Source organism: Manacus vitellinus, unplaced genomic scaffold (assembly GCF_001715985.3).
Source record: "Manacus vitellinus isolate BGI_N305 unplaced genomic scaffold, ASM171598v3 scaffold_19_pilon, whole genome shotgun sequence".
Classification (NCBI taxonomy): domain Eukaryota; kingdom Metazoa; phylum Chordata; class Aves; order Passeriformes; family Pipridae; genus Manacus; species Manacus vitellinus.
Window position 1 is genome coordinate 10,250,213 of NW_021939395.1, and position 19,461 is coordinate 10,269,673.

Here is a 19,461-nt window from a genome sequence, read left to right on the forward strand (position 1 = left end):
TAATAGTTTAATTGGAACATTTAGATTCCTTGAAGAGGCTAACCAGGAAGTGAGCATTGCCTTCAGCAAGACAGCACTCTGGCAAAATGGCCTCAGGAAAGGAGTTCTTAATTTGCCTCTCAGAATTTCCCAACAACCAAAAGCACAATCACTTTATTGCAAAATCACTGGACTCCTGCAGGATAAGCTTTGTGCTAAACAAATGCCTAAAAGCACATTCAACCCTTAGAGCAGTATGTGAGATTAGGTGAGATCATATGAGGAAATAAAGCATGTTTTGCCACAGTGTGGCTGAACAGCAACTTCCTCCATCAGTAGAAATGGGATGAATTTGTTTACAGAGCAGGTAAATGCTTCATGCCAGGCAGAGAATGACGGAGTCTGTAGAGCCAGTAAATTAGAAATAGCACAAGGATGATCTACAAAAGGCCGCTCCTTTGTCAAGTTCTGTGGAAAAGCAAAGTTTTTAGTGACTTCTTTTGGTCACCTTATGAAGGAGAACACGTGATCATCTGTCCCTTAGCCCTGTTGTGTTGCTGTAGCTCTGACTTAGCTCCAATGTTCCTTTTGAACCAGTAACAGGGAGGGTTTAAGACCCCCATAAAGCTGAAGACAGACTTCCTTCATTTAGTCTCCTTAATTATTGGGTCTATAAGAACTTGGAGACAGAAAGGGAGCAAGGGCAAAGGAAATGCTCTGTACAACAGCTGTAGGTGTCAACTGCCAGCATTGCTCTGTTATGAGTTCAGCTGGTCTGAACATCACTGCGTACCTGTGGTAATGGTATGACAAAGATCATGGGACAGGCACAGGTGGCATCACGAACACAACAGAGATTTATGACAGGATCCACAGCAGGAGGGAGCTCTGGGATCAGCCTCTCAATTCTTCATGTATCTCCAACCACATCCAGCTCAGGTCACTGGGCCTCGTGTTGCCGGTGTCGCAAGGCAGCAGAACGAGTCCTCAGCGCTGTCACCTGCCCGTGGAAAACCTGCGAGCATTCCTCAGTAATTATTCAGAGGCTTTCAACAGACCCTTGTACTGAATCCACCCTGTTTGTCCCACATGAACCTCCAACATTTTTTAAATGGCGGATTTTTTTTGATGGTATGTCTTGCTTAACTCAAGTGCTGTCTTAGCAGGCAGCAAGTACATAATTTCCCACCCAGCTTGCGTACGGTATGGATAAAATCTGCTCCTACCTTCAGCATGAAGACTGCTCTGGGTACTCCTTCAGCTCAATTAGCTACAGGGTAGCCCAACATTAACAACTTTCTGTTTTTATTACCTGTTTGTGTTTCCCTTAATCCTAGGGTGAGTTACCTGCAAAGTATCAAATCTCATCATAAAAGTAGACAGAAAAGCAGCCAGTTGTGTCATAGTTTGATTCATGTTGGACTCAGAGCTGAAGGAATAAACATTCCTGACTGATGGGTAATTTCTTTTCCGGGTGTTCCAGTGGATGAAAGAAAAATCCCTTAGCATTCCTACAGGAAATGAAGGTCAAAATTAAATCAGATGAAAGACTGCCAGATCCCAGGCTGAGAGCCAGTGATGTCCACAGGGCTCTCCCCAGTTAATACAGTACATATTGTGTCATACCATGAAGCTTTTTTTTCTTAGACTTGTCCTTAAAAACAACTCCCTTAGGTTGTGTTATTTCCCTAATAAAAGCCCAAATATACCAAACTACAGCAGTCTATTAGGACAGATTTTGAAAAAAAAATATTTTCACTATTAAACGTGTTCATTACACCACAAAATCTATCTGGGTATAAAAGCACATTCTGAGGGGGACCTTTGTCAAACATTTTTACTGCTTATTGAATTGCTCATGGAACAATCTTCTTGCAAAGAAGCACAAGCACTTTGAAGAACAAATTCTACACGCTGTACTTACCTGAAAGGAGACAGTTAATACAGAAAAACAAGGACATTCAACACTTTATGATAAAAAGGGATTCATAATGCTCTATAACCCTGGAGTTCATGACAGTAGAGATTTGTATAGAGAGATTGGACTGTCCTTCCCTTGGAATAAACCTCACTGCAATCAGTGAAGGTGTTGGCAGTGTAAGATGCCAACACTTGAGTGTCATGAGATCTATTTCATTACTTGTAAAACTCCTTAAAGGACTCACCAGAGAAAGCCAAAAAACACAAAAAACACAAATAGATGCCACTCAGCATCTATTGAGAAAACTTGCCATGCTCCCCTGCAAGGGGAGGCCTAAACAGCTGTATGTCACATAAACATCACCTCTTGGAGTGCTTCATTTTCTCCAGAGACAGGGCTAGTTGCTATATATTTTCTACCCTGTCATGACACAGCTGCATGCCTAGCACACACTGTATTCATAATTTTCACTTTCCTGTCATTGCAAAAGAGCTCATGTTTGGATGCTGTCCTAACTGTCAGTGCAGATGTTTTGCTGTGCTTTTGAAGGAGGCTGTGTGCTGCATGGCACTGCACCCTGGCTGGCAGGGCATTCCGGGGTGCCTGGGGCTGGGATGTTTGCAGCTGACACCTCCCCACTGCCAAGCCTCGGGGCTCACACACCAGCTGTCCACAGTGCCAGCTGGCAGCAAAGCACAAAGGGGCACGTTTAGGGCACAGACAAGTTACTTCAGAGTTCAGCCCCACGCTTCCAGCACAGCCAACACCTCTATGTGCATGTGCTTCCTCCACGATGAATGAACTGCAATATGTGTGGGCAGGTAACTTCAGAGAACAACCTCTGAGGCATCCCTAGGGAAAGCAGAAGACAGTTAAACTCAAGTTTAAATAGTAATAATAATATGCTGCTTCTACTTCCTTATGGATATATTATATGAATGTAACATCTTTCCATTTCATTGCATTAAGCTCTCCCACACATTGTTCAAGAGTAACTATATCTCATATATCCAGTACATCTCTGCCTAATGCATTTAATGATTATACCATTTCCCTTCTTGCTAGAAATGCTTCTTACATTTGTTACAAGGTGAGTGTGATTTCTAGAGACAACCTCGCTCTATGTTTCATTTCAGCTGTCTGTCGTGTTGGATAAGTCACATTTGCACTGTTGTTGATTTTCTTATTTGCTGTAAAAACAATAAAGTGTTTCAAATTACAATTCTAAAAGCCAAAAATCACACTGGATCCTGGCTTCCCCTAATTGCTTGTTTTACAGGAATGGAATGGAGCTTTGTGATTTGGTATTTGTTAAGACTGAAGAGCTACTGGGTGTCAGCAGGGGAGGGGGGTAAGTTCAGATGTACCTCATGGCAGGGATATTAATGTCATGACCCTCATCCACTTCCATATCACTCTGCCCTGTCCCTGTGAAGTGCTTTGGGGATTGAGTTCTATCCGGAGCTTACAGTGTCAAATCCAGGCTCTGTCTCAGCTAAAGAGGAAATGCAAAGTAAACATATGAAAGAGGCTGGCTTGCTCCCTGTCCCTAGACTCTTCAATTCCAGGACCAAGGTCCAGACACATTTTAGCCAGGTCTGTGCAAAGCAGTTGGGTGTCTCACAGGGTTAGGCATTACTTCCCTTTAAAGACAGACTCCCACTGTTTTTAACAAACAAATTTCAAATTTTTCCCGTTTGTTTTTTTCTTTTTTCTTTCCCATTTTGATTCTAGTGAAACCTGGCAAACACGATGGAGCATTGCCTCTCAGCCAGATACCTCCCTGGATGTTCTGCCACCATCATGGTGACAGGCTGACCACTATACTGAAACCAGAGGATATGTGATGTCGAACACAGCGGCCCTGGGCTCCTTCTGTAGACAGGTATCTGGTAAGACAAAGCCATAGGACACTCACAAACCCTTCCCAGCAGAGCCCACAGGCCAGAGGAACAAGCCACCCTCTGTTGCACACAGCTGGATCCCACAGCAGGCAGGCATGAAGACAGCACATCCCAGGACCTTGCTGAACAGAGTAGCCCTTCCCAACAACACTGGTCATTTTCCTCCATGGGAAGCAGATTTGAGACCAGAGCAACAAGTCTGCCAGCATGGAAGAAAGGCTGCCAGACCACCTCAACCCCCACACTTCAGGTTTCCTGCATTCCTGCCAGGACCGCTCAGTGTATCCAAAAGGTTTCATTTTCATAGGGAAACGTGAGCAGTTCACTTGCTCCATGGCACCTTCTTGCCCTTCAGCCAGGACAAGGGGACGTGTTGTGAAGGGAAGCCAAGTTGTGGCAGTCGTCTGCAGAGTGGCAAGATGATATTCCTGCTCTGCATCTGGCAGGAGCAGGGACAAGTGTGCTGAGTGGATGCCAACACAAGATTCAGGTGGTGTTGAATTCTCAGGGAGAACATGCTGTACCAAACATTCCTTATTGTATATCTTACATAAACAAAGTATTTAGCTCACCACCCTGCACTAGCTCATGATAATAAATGCCTTTCTCTGCTGCATATATTGAAGTTGTGTAGTCAAGCCGGCTCAGGGACACGCACAGGATGCTCAGTTTGTACTGAGATGCTTTCTGCAATCATTTAAGCTGAGAGTAATCAGCTAGAGCTAAAAAAGGAAGGCACAAACAGGTTTTGCTGTGCAAATACATCAGACATGGAGTGACCCCTGTAGGAAACCATCTCTTCCATCCTTCTTCAGGGGGACAGGCCCAGAAATGCTCCAGGACATTCTCCTCTCCAAAGGGGAATTCCCCTGCTACCACTGTCAGCTTTTACTCCAAACTCATCAGCATTTCCTCGTGGTAGATCACAACACACACCTTGCACTGGGGGATTTCCACTCTGCTGCACCATGGCAGAACAGAGTCAAAACCCAGTTGTTGCTCATAAATTCATATCTCTGTACTTGCAGAGTGAGCAACACTAAGCAACCACACACACTTGCAAAATCCCTGCCAAAACTGTGTGAATTGCTCCAGTGTCCGAAAGTCAGGGGGGGTGCTGGGGGATGGCCAGGCTGGCCCGAGCAGGACTCCCAGGCTTGCTCACCCCAGGAAAGGGCTGCAGGGCTCCTGCATTGGACAGGGGTCTGCATTTTCTAGAGGTGCCTCAGGGCATACAAGGCTTGCAAAGGACCAGGGTGGGAGGTGGAATTGGGGTCTGACACAGAGAGGCTGCAGCACTGCACAACAACTAAAATCATTTGCAAATATCAGCAAAATATTCTCCTGAAAGGAAAAAAAAGTAGCTTCAAATTTACAAGGAAAAGAAATCTACTTAAATTTTTGTTCACATTCTTTTGCTGAAAATCTTGAAAAAATAAACACAACATGTGGAAACTGTGAAGCCCCTCCCACACATACATTTTTTGTTAAAAGTCCTCAAAAATCTCATGAGAAACTTGAATATGACAGAAGAAATTCTTAGAGCTCAGCATTAATCAGTTTGCTCTAAAAATAAAGCAAAACCCTTGATACAGCACTTCCTCTGCTTCCATATGAGGTTCCTCTCGAGACAGAGTTTTTTGGATGTTTGTTTAACCACACTACTCAAATTCATGACCTATTAGAGGTACAAGGCAGATCTGGTAAACAAAAATGTCTCACTGGGGTCACTCGGTTTGTCACTCTTGCAGAATACGACCTTCAGGGTAGACTTCTTTTGAAACTGCATTTTGAAAGAAGGAATTTTGCCACACACTCAGTACTCTTTTTTTGTTTCCCTGTTTCTCGGAAAGTAACATTGTGTGCAGCTGCCTCAGCCCCTGTCAGTGGTTATCAATCCCTGCCCTCCAGCAGACAAACAGAAGTTTGTCCCACAACAGAGGGAGATGCTGCATTGCTGCTATCTCCTTGGGAAAGTTTTGTCCTTGTTTTCTCTAGCCCCTCACAGGTGTAAATGCAACTGGATTTCAGATCACCATAGTATTTCCCTATCAGCATAAGTCTGCACACCAGGCAAAAGGCACAATCCTTGTTAAACACTGTTCTTTTTTAGCAGGTCCAACCTGACATACAGAGAACGTGCAGTCTGTGCCTACTCCCGGGACAGGTACAGCTGAAGCACAGGTACCACTGGGCTCAAGTGGTGTAGATTAGCTTTTGTTTTGAGACTCCAGAGATGTCAATTAATGTCCCACTTTTGTTCATTGCTGACCTGTATTGCAGCAAAGGCAAAAAGTCTCCCCAACCTCTTATTACTCCTCTGAGCCTGCACTTTGAACACCTGGTAATTTTCTTAGTGCACTGGTTTCTGTTGCTGTGGCATCACTGTGTTGCTGCCCTTATTGCTAAGCAATTAACAGATTGTCCTTCCAGAAATATCCAACACCCCAGACACTATTAGCTCCTCGGAACATTTTCAACAAAAACATTCCAGGGGAGCTGTATTAGTAGCTCTTTCACTTTCAGGGACAAGCATCTCTCCAACCACATATCCCGTTCCAGAACACCAGACCAGGACAGGAAGAAGGGCTTATTTGTGTTCAGGCCCCGTTTTGCCAATTCTGCATAAAATTTTCATCTCACATCACTCTGAGACTGGCACATTTCTTGTATAATCCAGTGAAGAAACTTACCCCTATACAGCTCCTGCACCAGGTTCCCATGGCTTCCAGGCAGCAGCCAATGCTGGGACTTCCAGGGAGGCCAGACTCCTGGTTACCCCAAGAACCAGGCATAATTTCTGACCCCAAAGTGCTAATGGAAGCCTCAAGAGTTACTCTCAAAAACAATTCCCTGAAGATAACAATCTTTTGGTCACTCAGCCTGAGAACAACCTTCAGGCAACAGAGCAATGTGCTAACAGATCCCTCTTTTAGATTGAGCCCATAAAAGTTGATCCTTTCTGAACGGTCCAAGAGGACCAGTATCTCTCCAGCAAAAGCAAATGTCAAAGAAACATCAAAAGCAACCTCAAAATAGAATGAATGTTTGCCAAACACCTTTTTTTGCCTCTCGCTCTTTGTTTTAGTTAGAAACACGTAAACCCCCATACTTACATGTGGATAAGGCTTAGGAGTCACTCCAGGGGTTTACTTCTGGGTGTCAAGGCAGAGTCACTTAGCCAGAGTCACACAGTACCCCAAAATTACAGTAATAATTGACATTTTAAATGCAAAATGTCCAGACAATCAGCAAGTCCTTTCCCTAAAGGCTACTGGACAGTGCCTTGGGCTTGGCATTCCCACTTAACAGTGGGACACTGCATGTTTGGTTCCTGCAGCTTTGCTGTCAAAGTGACCACACTGGACCAAAGCAAAAGACCAACTGGGCTACAGACATGTTACCTGCTATGAGAAAGATATAAAAACATGCATGAGGTTTTATTTTCCCTCAGGAATACTCTCTTGCCTCCAGAAGTTGGCAGAGCCATGTCTCCACATGTTCTCAGGGTCCCAGTCCGAAGCAAACAGGAGGCATATTTGATGCATTTTACATATGACATCTGTAGCCATATATTTAAAAAAAATTAAAATGTACAAAATATGTCAAAATATTTTCTTACTGATTGATACAGAAATATCTGAACTTCTTTATTTACACATTCTCTAGTGAGAATCTCTTTTAGAAAATCAGCTTAGGGTATAATACTCAGCACCTACGCAGTTGTAGCTGTCATGCAACAGTCCTTTGGTATATTTAGTCTTTTAGTGTCACATTTAACACTTGCCTGTTCCCAGCCACGCAAAAAGATGATATTTAAAATACCATCAATATATTTATTTGTCTGAACTTTTCTTCTATGTAAAAGTTGAGTGCCCATTGCAGAAAGGAGGAATAAATCCTCATGTATGATAAAAACAGATTCTCCTTCAAGCAGCTGGTAAATGAATGGGCCCAAAACAAAGGGAAGAGGGGAGAGGAATGTCATCACTGCAGGGACAACCAGCTGCACTGACATTGTCCTACATCATGCCCCAAGCCTACAGGAAGGACTCAGGTTCTCTTTCCCTGCCCATGGCAGTCTCTGTTTCTCTGAAGCAGCTGCCTTTCCTTGAAGAGGAGCTTTCTCGATGGCTGTTGAACTGATAAACTCGTCTCTTAAACAAGCGATGGAGCTTCTGCTGGAACTGGTTCCCAATGAAGCAGTACAGCAAAGGGTTGATGCAGCTGTTGGCAAATGCCATGCAGATGCCAAAGGGCAGTGCCGTGTCAATGATCCCTATCACGTCACAGCTGTTAATGATGTTCATATGAGCCAAGGCATTCAAAAAGGTTAAAATGTGGAATGGAAGCCAGGAAATTAAGAAGGCCACAACAACAGCAGCAACCAGCTTTAGCACTTTGTCCCTCTTCTGCTTTCTTTTCCGAAACTCCCGTGCTTTAAGCAAGTGCCTCCTGATCCAGATGTAGCAGGTGGTGATCACTGTCAAGGGGATGAAGAAGCCGAGGGCGTTTTTCAGGAAGGCTGTTGCCACAGACCATTTTGCATAATTCTCATAAGGAAAGGCCATAATGCAAGCCTTGACCCCCAAGCTTTCGATGTAGTAAGTGTCTCGGAAATAAAAAGTTGGGAGGGAGGACAAACAGGCAAGGCCCCACACAACCGATGCTACAAAATAAGCTTGTTGTAGAGTCCTTCTCTGGGAGTGAATAGGATGGACAATGGCGTGGTACCGGTCCACACTCATGCACGTAATGAAAAAAATACTCGCAAACATGTTCAAGCACAGGACAGAACTGGAGATCTTGCACATGAGAGACCCAAAGAGCCAGTTGTATCCCTGGGCATAGTAGGTGGCCCAGAAGGGAAGGGTGGCAAGGCACAGCAGATCTGCCATGGCCAGGTTGAAAATGTAAATATTAGCAACTGTTTTGGGACTAGTGTGACGACAAAGCACCCCAACCACCACACTGTTGCCAATCAATCCCACAACAAAAACCACAGAGAAGAGTGCTGGAATCAGTGAAAACTGATAATCTGAAGAGGTAAGAGGGCAGGGAGGGGGCGAGAGTAACACAGTCGACGAGTTTGTCAGTGCTGTAGAGAGGGCTTGAAGAGTTTCTCTGGTGGTGACAGCCACGGAGTAGTTGTTCTGCATGCTGGTGCTGGTGGAAAGGGACTTTCTGCAGGAAATTCATGTGCTAGTAGAAATTTTCTATCACATCTCTCACCTGCAGATCAGAAACTGTGTGTTAGACATGCACTCTGCAGCTGTCTTAGCTCTGAAATCATGCAGTCACAATAAAATAAAAACCATTTGAAGTTATGTCAGGAAGCTGTGTGCTGAAATAGCAGGCAACCCTGCTGAACTCCTTACCTTCATCCCACTGACAGGACACAATTAGCCCTAGGGAGGTCACAGCACTTCTTAATTAGCCTGGCAAAGAAGCAAGCAGCTGGGTTTTATCTGTGATTACAGATGGTGCTTTCTGGGGCCAGCAGAGCAGAAGGATTATGGACTCAGGAGCTGGAGACACTTAGGGAACTTCTGTGACCCAAAGGGCACACTGAAGCTCCTCGTGATCCTTTTCTCAGATTTCTCATGCTATTTCCAGCACTCTTGAGGAGTTAAAATAATGTTAAAAGGCAGCAGTCACCAGTGGAGATCAGGCGCTTCACACCTGAGGGTCTCCTGGGACTTCACAGGCATGAAAGCAGCCTTTTAACAAGGCTATTAGGAAAGCAAGCTATGACTTTTTTTTTTTTAGTTCACAGGGCTGGATACAAAGACACTGAAAAGTCTTTGCAAAATATCATTTGTCAAAATCTTCTCAAAGCAAATCTATATCTCCTGCCCTCATGACAGCTTTAATCAGAACAGTAAAAGAAGTATAGACACAAGCAATAAACTCAGTTCTTGCAGGCATCGGATTTAACAGTAGTATGTACCGTCCATTTAGAAAGATCAGGACTGGGTTTCAGAAGGGAAAAATATAACTACAAAACAGCTAAAATAGGAGAGTTGATTGACAGGTCTGCCTTTATTCCAGTTCAACAGCTTGTGTCTGCACTCTGAGCAGAGCACTTTTCAAAGTTCAAGACTTCATAAGCAAATAACTTTATATGCAAATAAAGAAGATATCATACCCAAATATTTTATTTTGCACAACAGGGACAATTCATTTTTAATTAAGTCCTTGTGCAATCAGTCAGGTGTTAAAGAATTCACAAGGAGCCCTAAAAACAACAGAAATTTTGACCAAGACAGCAGAATTGGGTAATGATCTCTCATTTAACAGAAGGCAACAGATCAGTTGAAACACATTTTTCTGTATTAACAATTTAGTGTACCGTAGCTTATCATTTGCACAATGCAAAATATGAAATATGCTACTTTGGATATACTGACAAAAATTTAATTTTAAATATGTTGTCTCAACAATGAAAATTCAGTAGGGGAATTTCTGCACAGTGCCAGTATTTAAAATCACAAAGTGATTCACAAGCCCATGTTGTGTAATCAGCAGATCTTAAACCAAATGAAAGCTTTTCGTTTGGGAACACAAATATTCAGGAGAGGGTCTGGAGTCCCATTTCACCCTTTTGTCCTGAACCCCTCACTTTAAGCTACAGAAGCTGAAATCTCAGAACTCGTCACAGAGCATTACATATCTCACTTACTCCTAGCAGAGGGATCACACCATAATCAGTTGTAGCTACACTACTGAGAACAAGGTTTCATTGACAAACACGCTCCCCCCTCTGCACATGAACAACTGGTGCCTTAGAATCAGCTCCTCCAAGCTGCGCCTTCCTACTATTACTTCACACACAATGAGACATTCTATCACAAACTGAATCAAATCAACAGAAATTATGTTCCAACAGCAGACAGAACACATACCTCTCAGACCTCACATTCGTCCAGACGTAGCTCTAGAGTTCTGTGCTCCTTTTTTCCGTTTTCCTCCCAGCAAGTGTCGCCACCAGCAATCTGCTCTCTCATATCTTCCGTTTTCCCACTGGGAGACTTTAACCTACATAACTCAAGAAGTGAAATATGAATGCCAGCCAGCTTCTTTTCCTTTTGGAAGCAAAGCAGTTTGAGAACCCCCCTTTCCAAGGCCACGTGAGCGCTTGCGGTAAATCAGGAGAGAGGAACAAGACAGCCAGAAAAAAAAAAAAAGGGAAGAAATTGAGCAAGAAAAAAAAAGGGAATTCATGTAAATATCCCTGCAGTCTTCTACAGCAGCTCTTGGGCCAGGGGGATACACCCACATGCAACCCCTTTTTGCCCTCCACGTGCACACGCAACACATGGGAGCCTCCACGCAAGAATTCATGCATCTCTGAAGGCAGGGGGATTCCCATGCAGCCCATGGACTCCCAGCAGTTGCTAACACATTTGAGAGTGAAACAGGCTGTTAGTCCTGGCAGAGCTGACCATAATATGAACACACAGAGAGAGAAAGTGGACACCCTCCACCAGGAATCCTTGCTGTTAGCTGCTTTGCACACAAAGATCTTGCTCTGTCCCTCACCAAACACCCAGTGTGCTTTGCAAGTGGGGGGAAAATGTCAAATGCACTAAAATGTTTATTTTGTCAAAATAACAAACACAAACTGTTTAGATTTAAATATGAAGTTTTCCTTTCCAGATGCACTTTTGATCCTCCCAGATACTTTCTGTGTCTGTCCTGTTCTGCCTACAAAACTGTCGGAGATTTTGTGTTGGGTTCATTCCTTTTAGTACACAAGAAATGGCCCCAAGGCACCCCATGCAATGGGGGCCATACCTCGGGCTGTCCTTTGACAAATCCTGCTCCCATTCTTCCCCTTGCCAGTGCATCTGACTCCTTATCTGATCCCAAGTTCTCACTCCATGACTCCATTTCACCAATGTACAAAGCCCTCTCTTTTCTATTTCCCCCACCATTTCTTTCTCCCTCTCACTTTTTCTGAGCATCACTGGAACACAAAGCTTTCCATGCACAAGCCAACCCCATGCCATGTAGGGCTGCAGCTGAGCTAATGCCCCCTGAGCCTGTGGGATATGTTTGTCCATGCATTGTTTCCACAGCCAGGCTGGTAAACCCAGCACATGGATCTGCTGCAGCAGAGCCCAGGACACAGCTCAGCACAGGGCAGAGCCTGTTTACTGCTCATCTGGCTGCAAAGTTACAAAAGCTGGGAGATATCACCACAAGGCCTGTTTAAATGGGGAGAAGGTGGGTCTTTCTGGGGGGTGGATTTGGGGAAAGATTTTAAGTTTGTCTTTTATACCAAGAAAAAAACCTCATAGTTCAAGAGGAACAAGAAACTTGCAATATGGTCACATTCAGCACTCAAGTTTGTCTTTTTATCCTCAAGTCTGTGCAGCTAAAGAGGTCACTAGAAGTGTTTAAAAAAAACCCAAACCAAACCAAAAAACCCCAAACTAAACCCACCATCTTCACAAGCCACTGCCACACAAAAAGTAATTTCTGTTCAACTGTGCAAATAAGTTAAAAAAAAAAAAAAATCCATGCACTCCAAGTCCTAGGTCTTGGATTTTGCAGGGAAGTGCTGCTGTCAGGGATGGAATATTCCAAATAGGCAGCATATCTGACACTGCCAGCAGTCTGTCACAGCCACCTCTTAAGGTTAGACCCTGCCAGCCTGCCAAATCCTCAAGACAGTGTGGTGTCCAGATGCATACTGTATCCATGGGCTTGATTATTTCCTTTTGGAAATAATCCTGCTACCCAGGATGCATAACCCAACATAGGTCACAGTGGCTCTGTCCCCTTTAGTGCTGATTTACAGCAGGATGTTCTGACTCCCTGGTCCCAGGGCTGAGGGCAGAAGTTGGGGATCCAGCACCCACACACTGCTGGGGCAGTGATGATTTCCATCCCTCCGGGTGGTGTGTTTGCTTCATGCTGAATGACAGGCCTTTTGGACACACTCACCAAAACCATTCCAGTTGGGTTTCCCCAGCACCCCATAAACTTTTATATGCGTTCCTCCTTCCCACATTTGTTTGTTTAAGGGTTTCCTTAGAGATTAATTGCTCAGTCCTGCAAATACCTGGTCCTTCCACAGCCCCTGAGCACTCCTGCAGAGAAAGCTCCTGTCCTCTTTGGGGACTCAGGGAAAAGAGAAACTGTGATCAGAAACCAGTCGAAGATCGAAGGCCGACGTAGTTAGTCCTGTTCCCATCCAGCATCCGTGGTTCTTGCCTCAGTATGCTGGGTCTTAACATTGTTTCATGTGCCTCTGAAGCATAATCAGTTCTGGCAGTGGGTGTCTGCAAACCCAGTGTTTTGGCCAAGAGGGAGAACTACTAGCATTTTCAAAGGGAAAACCTTGGTCAGTGTTCCATTTTAGCTCCATGATTTCATGTGCAATCACTGAGCAGGCCTGGGGAAAGCCTTGCTTTTTCACTTCACAGCAGCACAGCAGTGAAGACAAGGGTCACCCTGGCAGGACACATCAGAGTATGGGGTCAGAGAGCCCTGGTCCCATTGAATGAACCTTCTGTGCTGAAAGAGGTCATTTCTGAGGCAGTTCAACATCTATACTGTGACAGAGGGAGTTGGGAGGAAAGAGGGATACCCCTTCTACCTCCAGCATGCAGAAAACTTTTCCAGAGCATTTATTTTATGGGATGTTTGTGTCCAGGCAATAGTGCTGCCAAGACTCAGATTATCCTCCATGACATTGTTTGTTCAAATAATTGGCTGTAAGCATTTTACAAGTTACTAAAAGTAGTAAAGAAAACAAGCACATAAGTAACTTTGAAAACAAGCCGCACCCGTTGCTATTAAAGGCAGCGAGTGCACACGTACCCTGGCACCACTGCCCACTCTCAGGGGAGCACTGCATCATGCCTGGATCTGCTGAAGGCAGCAGGACTGGGTCAAAACTCCATTCCTGAGTGCTGCACAGCACCTAGACATGGCCCCAGACACAGATAAACCACCAGACACCAGCACTTGCCCACAACAGGCACAGAGCCTAAATGCCACTGATGCTGCTATGTCCCAAACACAGCACTCCAGCAACTGAGATCTGCTCAGCTGGGTTGCAAGAGGAACTCACAGTCAGCTTTCATAAAGAACAATTTTTCATCACAGGTCATTTTCCCCTGCTCACTTCTCCCAGATCAGCTGCTGTGATGAGCAGCAGAAGTCAAGACACTGATGCCCACAGCTTGTGGGAGAGAGCTCCCTCCTGTCTGACTTCTGCTTTATTAGTATTAATATAACTGTACATAGCCTGGCATTTAAAGGATGTGGGAGCCTGCTTCACATTTCTTTTTAGTGTCTCAAAGTGATATTTAAGAAGAGTTAAGGCTCCATGGCCAGTTTTATAGAGTTACAGAGTACTCGGGGGTCTCTTTCCAGAGACATTTTACAAATAAAAATCTTCCTTCCTTTGCTACTTTGAACTATACTCACTGCAAACAACTTTCCCACTTTTTAAGTGTTTTTGTTGGAAATTTCTCCTATGTTCCAAGAATGCTGAGATACATGTGAGAGTTCACCAGATAGATAAAGCTTTGGCAGAGTCAGAATATTCCTACCACTTGGGTATTCCACCTTATTTAATCAATCTGTTAACCAAAAAAGCTATTAAGTGATTCTGCTCACTCAATCTTTGCCCAAAAGAAAGTTTAAAGAAAGCAAACCTTGCTCCTTTAACTCATTAGACCAGCAAGACCATCTCAAAGTAGATGTTTGGAACACTTGTATCAAACCTCAGTCTCCTAAGGAGAATACAGATCCTTAAAATCTACAGTATTAGGCAGGGCTCTTGACATCAGCTACAAACAATTTCTGAAGTGGGTGTGCTGGGCTATAAATCCCAGATGTCAGATAAATCAGTAACTGAAAGAAAGACAAAAAACACAGCCATGGTCATGCAGTGGGTGGAATACATTTTAACAGAAACCTTCAGTGGTTCAGCTTTTCCATTAAAGCCAGAATAATGAGCCACCTCAGCCAAAACACATGATGCACTCCAGAAAACCCTCCAAGCAGATGGACTGAGACAACCAAAATCCCTGCACGTGGAGCACAGAGAGTTGAGCCTGGACAAAACAACCCAAGAGCAGGATGCTCATGACTGAATGGACCATAGTGGAAAGTGTTTGTTAAAAGGTAGTTAGTGAAAAAAAATCACATGCCTGTTCTCAAGGACCATGTCCTTACCTTATCTCTGCAGCATCTTAACGTGGCAATGATTGCAGTGGAGATGCTCAGGAGCTGCAGCTGGCCAGGCAATGCTGAGGCTTCTTGCAAAAGAGTACTGGACACTACAGCACACACAGGACATTCCTGTGGCCACTGTCTTGGATCAGCTCAGCCCCCAGCAAAGGTTTAGCTCTCCACAGTGTTGAGCGATGGCACATCACTGCCTGACTTCCACCCCAAGGGCAGCTGCAACCAGAGCTGCCATCAGTAAGTGTGGTCCAGGTGGCAGCCACAGCCAAAACCCTGGCAAGGCAGCTGCCACCATCCTGTGAATTGCAGAATCTTTATAGGGAGCAACTGGAAGTGCCAAAGCTGTGACAAGGTGTAAAAATCTGGTCACTGTAATATTTACGGGCTTCCTTGGCCCTACAGGCTCCGAAGCAAGGAAACATTCTGGAGCTGTGTGGTCCTGTTCCACCACAATGTTTTAGTACAGTTAAGCAACATCTGGCAATAATGAGCTCCAAGAGCTGCATGCTTTTAGTCTCTGAAAATTTCCATTATGAAATCAAGGAGAGTTAGAGAGAGCTGTAGGATAAAAAAAGGGCTGGAATTACAACCAGAAATAAAAGTCTGTGTAGAATAAAAATGACACCAGAGCAAGAGATCCATCTTCTTCAGCCTGAGCTACCAAACTTCAGCTAGCCTAGCAGAGAGCAGCTCACTTGTCCTGCACAGAGACCAGCAGAAACCTGTCTCCTTCACAGGGTTGCACTGGCAAAGTCATGGAGCAATGGATATTCACAGCTGTGCTGCAGCAGGAGGTAAGAGAGGCCGTGGAGATCCCAGCAGTGGGACACCCCTCCTAAGTGATGTTCTCCAAGGAGCAGTCCCAGCTGAGCCAGGAACACAGAAAACAGATTCACCCACCAAAACCTTTGGCATGGCTCCAGATGTGAGCAGCTGGATGGGGTGAGCAGCACACATTTCCACCTTCCTCTGGGGCTCCCAGGACAAGCCCCTTGGCATGGTGCCATCACTGCTGCTCTCAGCAAAAACCAGCTTTTGGCCCCTGATAAGACTGCATCAAAGCCTGTCTAACTAAATGAATGATGTTGTTTACAGCTGGAAGATGGTCTCCATTACACAACATGACCATCCTAGCCAGCCTTCCAGGGAGAAGTTGGTCTTCAGGGAACTGTTGCTTGAAAAAATGAAGAAGAAAACAGAACTAGCTGAAGCTAATACAGTAATTTAACTAGCACAGGAAACCTAATCTGCCTCTGCTGACAAAACAACAGAGCTGCAAATTTGTCCAGTTCACACTTACTGTTGGGCATACAATATATTTGGGGTTCTAGCCACTGTCTGGACAGAGCTGGCAGAGCAGGATAGGGAAAGGAAACCCGAATTTGTGAAAGATGAAAAAAGAAAAGAGATGGACCAAGAAAGTAGGAGGAGGGAAATGGAGTGGAAGGCAGGGGGCTGACAGAAGGTGCTTGAAACACATCAAAAACAAGAGAACTCTAGCAGAGGGAAGTGAGGTGGAAAACAAAAATTAAAAGAGTGATAAAAAACATGAGCAGCAACTGCCTGCCCTGCTGACACATCAGCTGCAAGCCCTGGGTCTAGTCCTCTTGGCACAGTAAACAAAATGATCAGTCTGCAGATTGCTGATTCCTGGCTTCTGGGGGCATCAATCAGCCCCTCAACTGCATTTTCCTTTGCCTGTGGATATTGGATAAAAAATATCCAATAAAAATATCCTTGATCCAGCAGGGTCAAGGACACAGGTTTTAAGGGACCCAAGCCCAGTTCCAGCTGCTCAGTGGCATCTTCAGACCTGCTGGAGACAGGCAGTGCCCTGGGAAGGTCAGAGTGCCCTTGGGGTGCTTTGTGTTTTGACCATGGGCATCATTTTTTACCACTTATAGAGGGCTCAGGGTTTATCTCAAGAAAAGGCTCTGCCAGTACACAGCACTCCCCTGCACATTCTCAGCTGGCAGGGAGGCTTGCAGAGCTCCTGACAGTCTCCCATTTTACTGTAGAGGAATCATAGCCATCACCAGGGCTGTGCTCAGGGCTCAGTGACAACTCCACTTCCCTAGGTATGAGCCCAAGGCATCTGCCAGTGTGTGCAGCCACACTAGGGTGAGAGCCCTCACCTCACACCCAGATGGCAGAGCCACCTTCAGCTGCCTTTGCTGAAGCTCTAACTGGAGAAAAGTACAAAAACTGCCCCCAAAACAGAGTTTTTTTGCACAAACTGTCAAGCAGACTGAGAACGGTGATAACCCATGAGCAGGAGCCTCTCCCAGACAGATCCCAAGGGAAGTCTGTTACCTGCGGCTGTTTGCAGCGGGCAGGAGGTGGGAAAAACCACTGTCAGAGCACAATGCTGGGCTGAAAAATCTCCCTGCTTCTCAGCAGGGCGGCACTTAATCGGCTTTTAGGTGCCTAAACACTTAATCCACTCCCCCACCACCACCACTGACCCCCCACATATACACTTCCCACCTCCAGTCTGCAGCAGGAAGAACCAGCTAATTTATTTTCACTGTGCACAGCCCAACCGACCCTGCAGTGCCTGCGGTTCACCTGCCCAAAAGGTACACGCTCTTTTTCTTGCCTCCTTCTCTTCTATCCATCAGGTACTAGATGCAGTGGCTGATGTGTGGCTGGTCATGTCCTTTCTTGTTATATTTGTATTTACCTGTGCAGCAAAGGCTGGTCTGAGTCAGAATATCTCTGATTCATGCCCAAGCATGTGCAAGTGTACAACTGAAGACACTGTCCTCTGTATCAGAGCCGGACTGAAAGCCCTCCCTGGAGAAATAGCAGCATCCACCATCTCTCTAAACCTCTCCAATAATTATTTACGGACTCTCAACACCAACACCTTCAGAAACCTGACTTTCCTTCACAGCCTGTGGCTAGATGGGAACAATCTAACTTTCCTGACCCCAGGAACCTTCCACGCTCTCAACAAGCTGCGAGAGCTGCACCTCAGCAGGAACTCACGCCTCACCTACCTGCATGCAAACACTTTCAGAGGACTATTAAACCTCATCAGCCTGGATTTGTCCCACTGCAATATCTTCGAAATCCACCCGCTTCTATTTTCACACTTGCCTTCTTTGGAAAGCCTCGATTTAGCCTCCAATAACATGCGGTATGTCCCACAAGCCTTTAGCAACCTCTCCAGCCTCACGAGGCTGTCCCTGGAGGGCAATCACATAGAAGCCATCGGCAGAGATTCCCTGAAGGACCTGGAAATGCTGTACGATCTGAACCTCAGGAAGAATCGGATATGGATCATTCAAAATGGCGCTTTCACAAAGCTCCTCAGATTGGGCGTGTTAAATTTAGGACACAACTTCATCACTGATTTGCCTAATCAGCTTTTTGAAGGGTTGATCCAGCTCAAGACCATGCACCTCGAAGCCAACAAAATCACTGCTGTGGACTGCACCTTCAGGCATCTGCTCAATTTGAGAAACTTGTACTTGAACAACAACCAGATCTCCTCGATCTCAGACTCTGCTTTTTCATACTTACATAAGCTGCACTTTGTTCACCTAAGCAAAAACAACCTCAGTTCCCTCCCCATCCGCTTGTTCTCTGGACTGACAAAGCTGAAGTACGTGTTTTTATCCCACAACCCCTGGAACTGTGACTGCAGGATGCTCTGGTTCTGGCAGTGGATGGTGACGCGCAGGGCTGTGATCGAAGGGCTGGACTGCGCCTTCCTGGGCCCTCACAACACAACGGTGCTCAATGACCCCCGCCCAGGGGACCTGATGGACTGCACGGTGCCCCTCGAGCTGGCAAGTGAGGACAGGTGCTGGGAGGCTGGTACCAGTGTGGCTCCAGAGCCCCCCACTCTCCCCAGCAAGGTCATCCTGCTGACACTTGCCTGGCACATGTGGTACAGTGCAAGGGGGTAGGACATCTTGGTAGCCACATTTTAATGATGTTTAAATTATAAAGAGGCTACTTATTTATTTTCTTACTATTTGTTTGTGAAGGATGGTTTTTATTACAGGTGGATTTTATACAGAAATAAAGGGATTTTATTACATAGGAGTAAATGCTTTCACTCATGGGCAATGCTCAAATCTGAAATGCCAACATCAGAATTCAATGTAAAGGCTCACACTGGCAAGTTCAGGGCAGGGGCTTGTGCTGGTGACATGGGACACTTGTCCACTGATGCAGTCACATCCAGAAATATTACGTATTTTTGGATGCTTTTTCCTTTGCAAGATTGTGACTTGCAGTGTGTTCCTGGCCAGACAGAACATCTCGTTGGGCTAAACCCCTGACTGCGAAACCCCTCCACCCTGCAGGAAGCAATTCCCATTGCCAAGTCACAGAAGCAGCCCCATGACCTCCAGAACCAGCAGCACCATTTGTCAGTGCTCGTCCAAGGAGTCTGGTGCTCATAGTAATACTGATGGCAAATCCCATCCTTCAGGC

The 19,461-nt window shown here is 45.3% G+C and overlaps 2 protein-coding genes and 1 long non-coding RNA gene across 5 annotated transcripts; 1 reads left to right on the forward strand and 2 right to left on the reverse strand.

Annotated features, from left to right (window-relative positions):
* Positions 1-267: 267 nt before the first annotated feature.
* On the reverse strand, positions 268-1,383 carry LOC108639348. The gene is made up of 3 exons (XR_001920414.1): positions 1,292-1,383; positions 773-994; positions 268-447 (listed from the first exon to the last, which is right to left on the reverse strand). It is a non-coding gene; the product is annotated as an uncharacterized LOC108639348 (long non-coding RNA).
* A 6,050-nt stretch (positions 1,384-7,433) lies between these two features.
* Positions 7,434-11,282, reverse strand: AGTR2 (angiotensin II receptor type 2). 3 transcript variants are annotated; one of them, XM_018070857.1, is made up of 3 exons: positions 11,266-11,282; positions 10,710-10,842; positions 7,434-9,036 (listed from the first exon to the last, which is right to left on the reverse strand). In XM_018070857.1, the coding sequence occupies exon 3, from the start codon at positions 8,961-8,963 to the stop codon at positions 7,845-7,847; it is 1,119 nt and encodes a 372-aa protein (XP_017926346.1). In that variant the 5' UTR covers positions 8,964-9,036; positions 10,710-10,842; positions 11,266-11,282; the 3' UTR covers positions 7,434-7,844. The 3 variants fall into 3 exon arrangements, with proteins under 3 accessions (XP_017926346.1, XP_008928943.1, XP_017926348.1); XM_008930695.3 differs by lacking the exon at positions 11,266-11,282 and having other exon boundaries at positions 10,710-10,982; XM_018070859.2 differs by lacking the exons at positions 10,710-10,842; positions 11,266-11,282 and adding an exon at positions 9,183-9,450.
* Positions 11,283-17,666: 6,384 nt separating this feature from the next.
* Positions 17,667-18,929, forward strand: LOC103763933 (nyctalopin-like). The gene has a single exon (XM_025894946.2). The coding sequence runs from the start codon at positions 17,667-17,669 to the stop codon at positions 18,927-18,929; it is 1,263 nt and encodes a 420-aa protein (XP_025750731.2).
* The last annotated feature ends 532 nt before the right edge of the window (positions 18,930-19,461 follow it).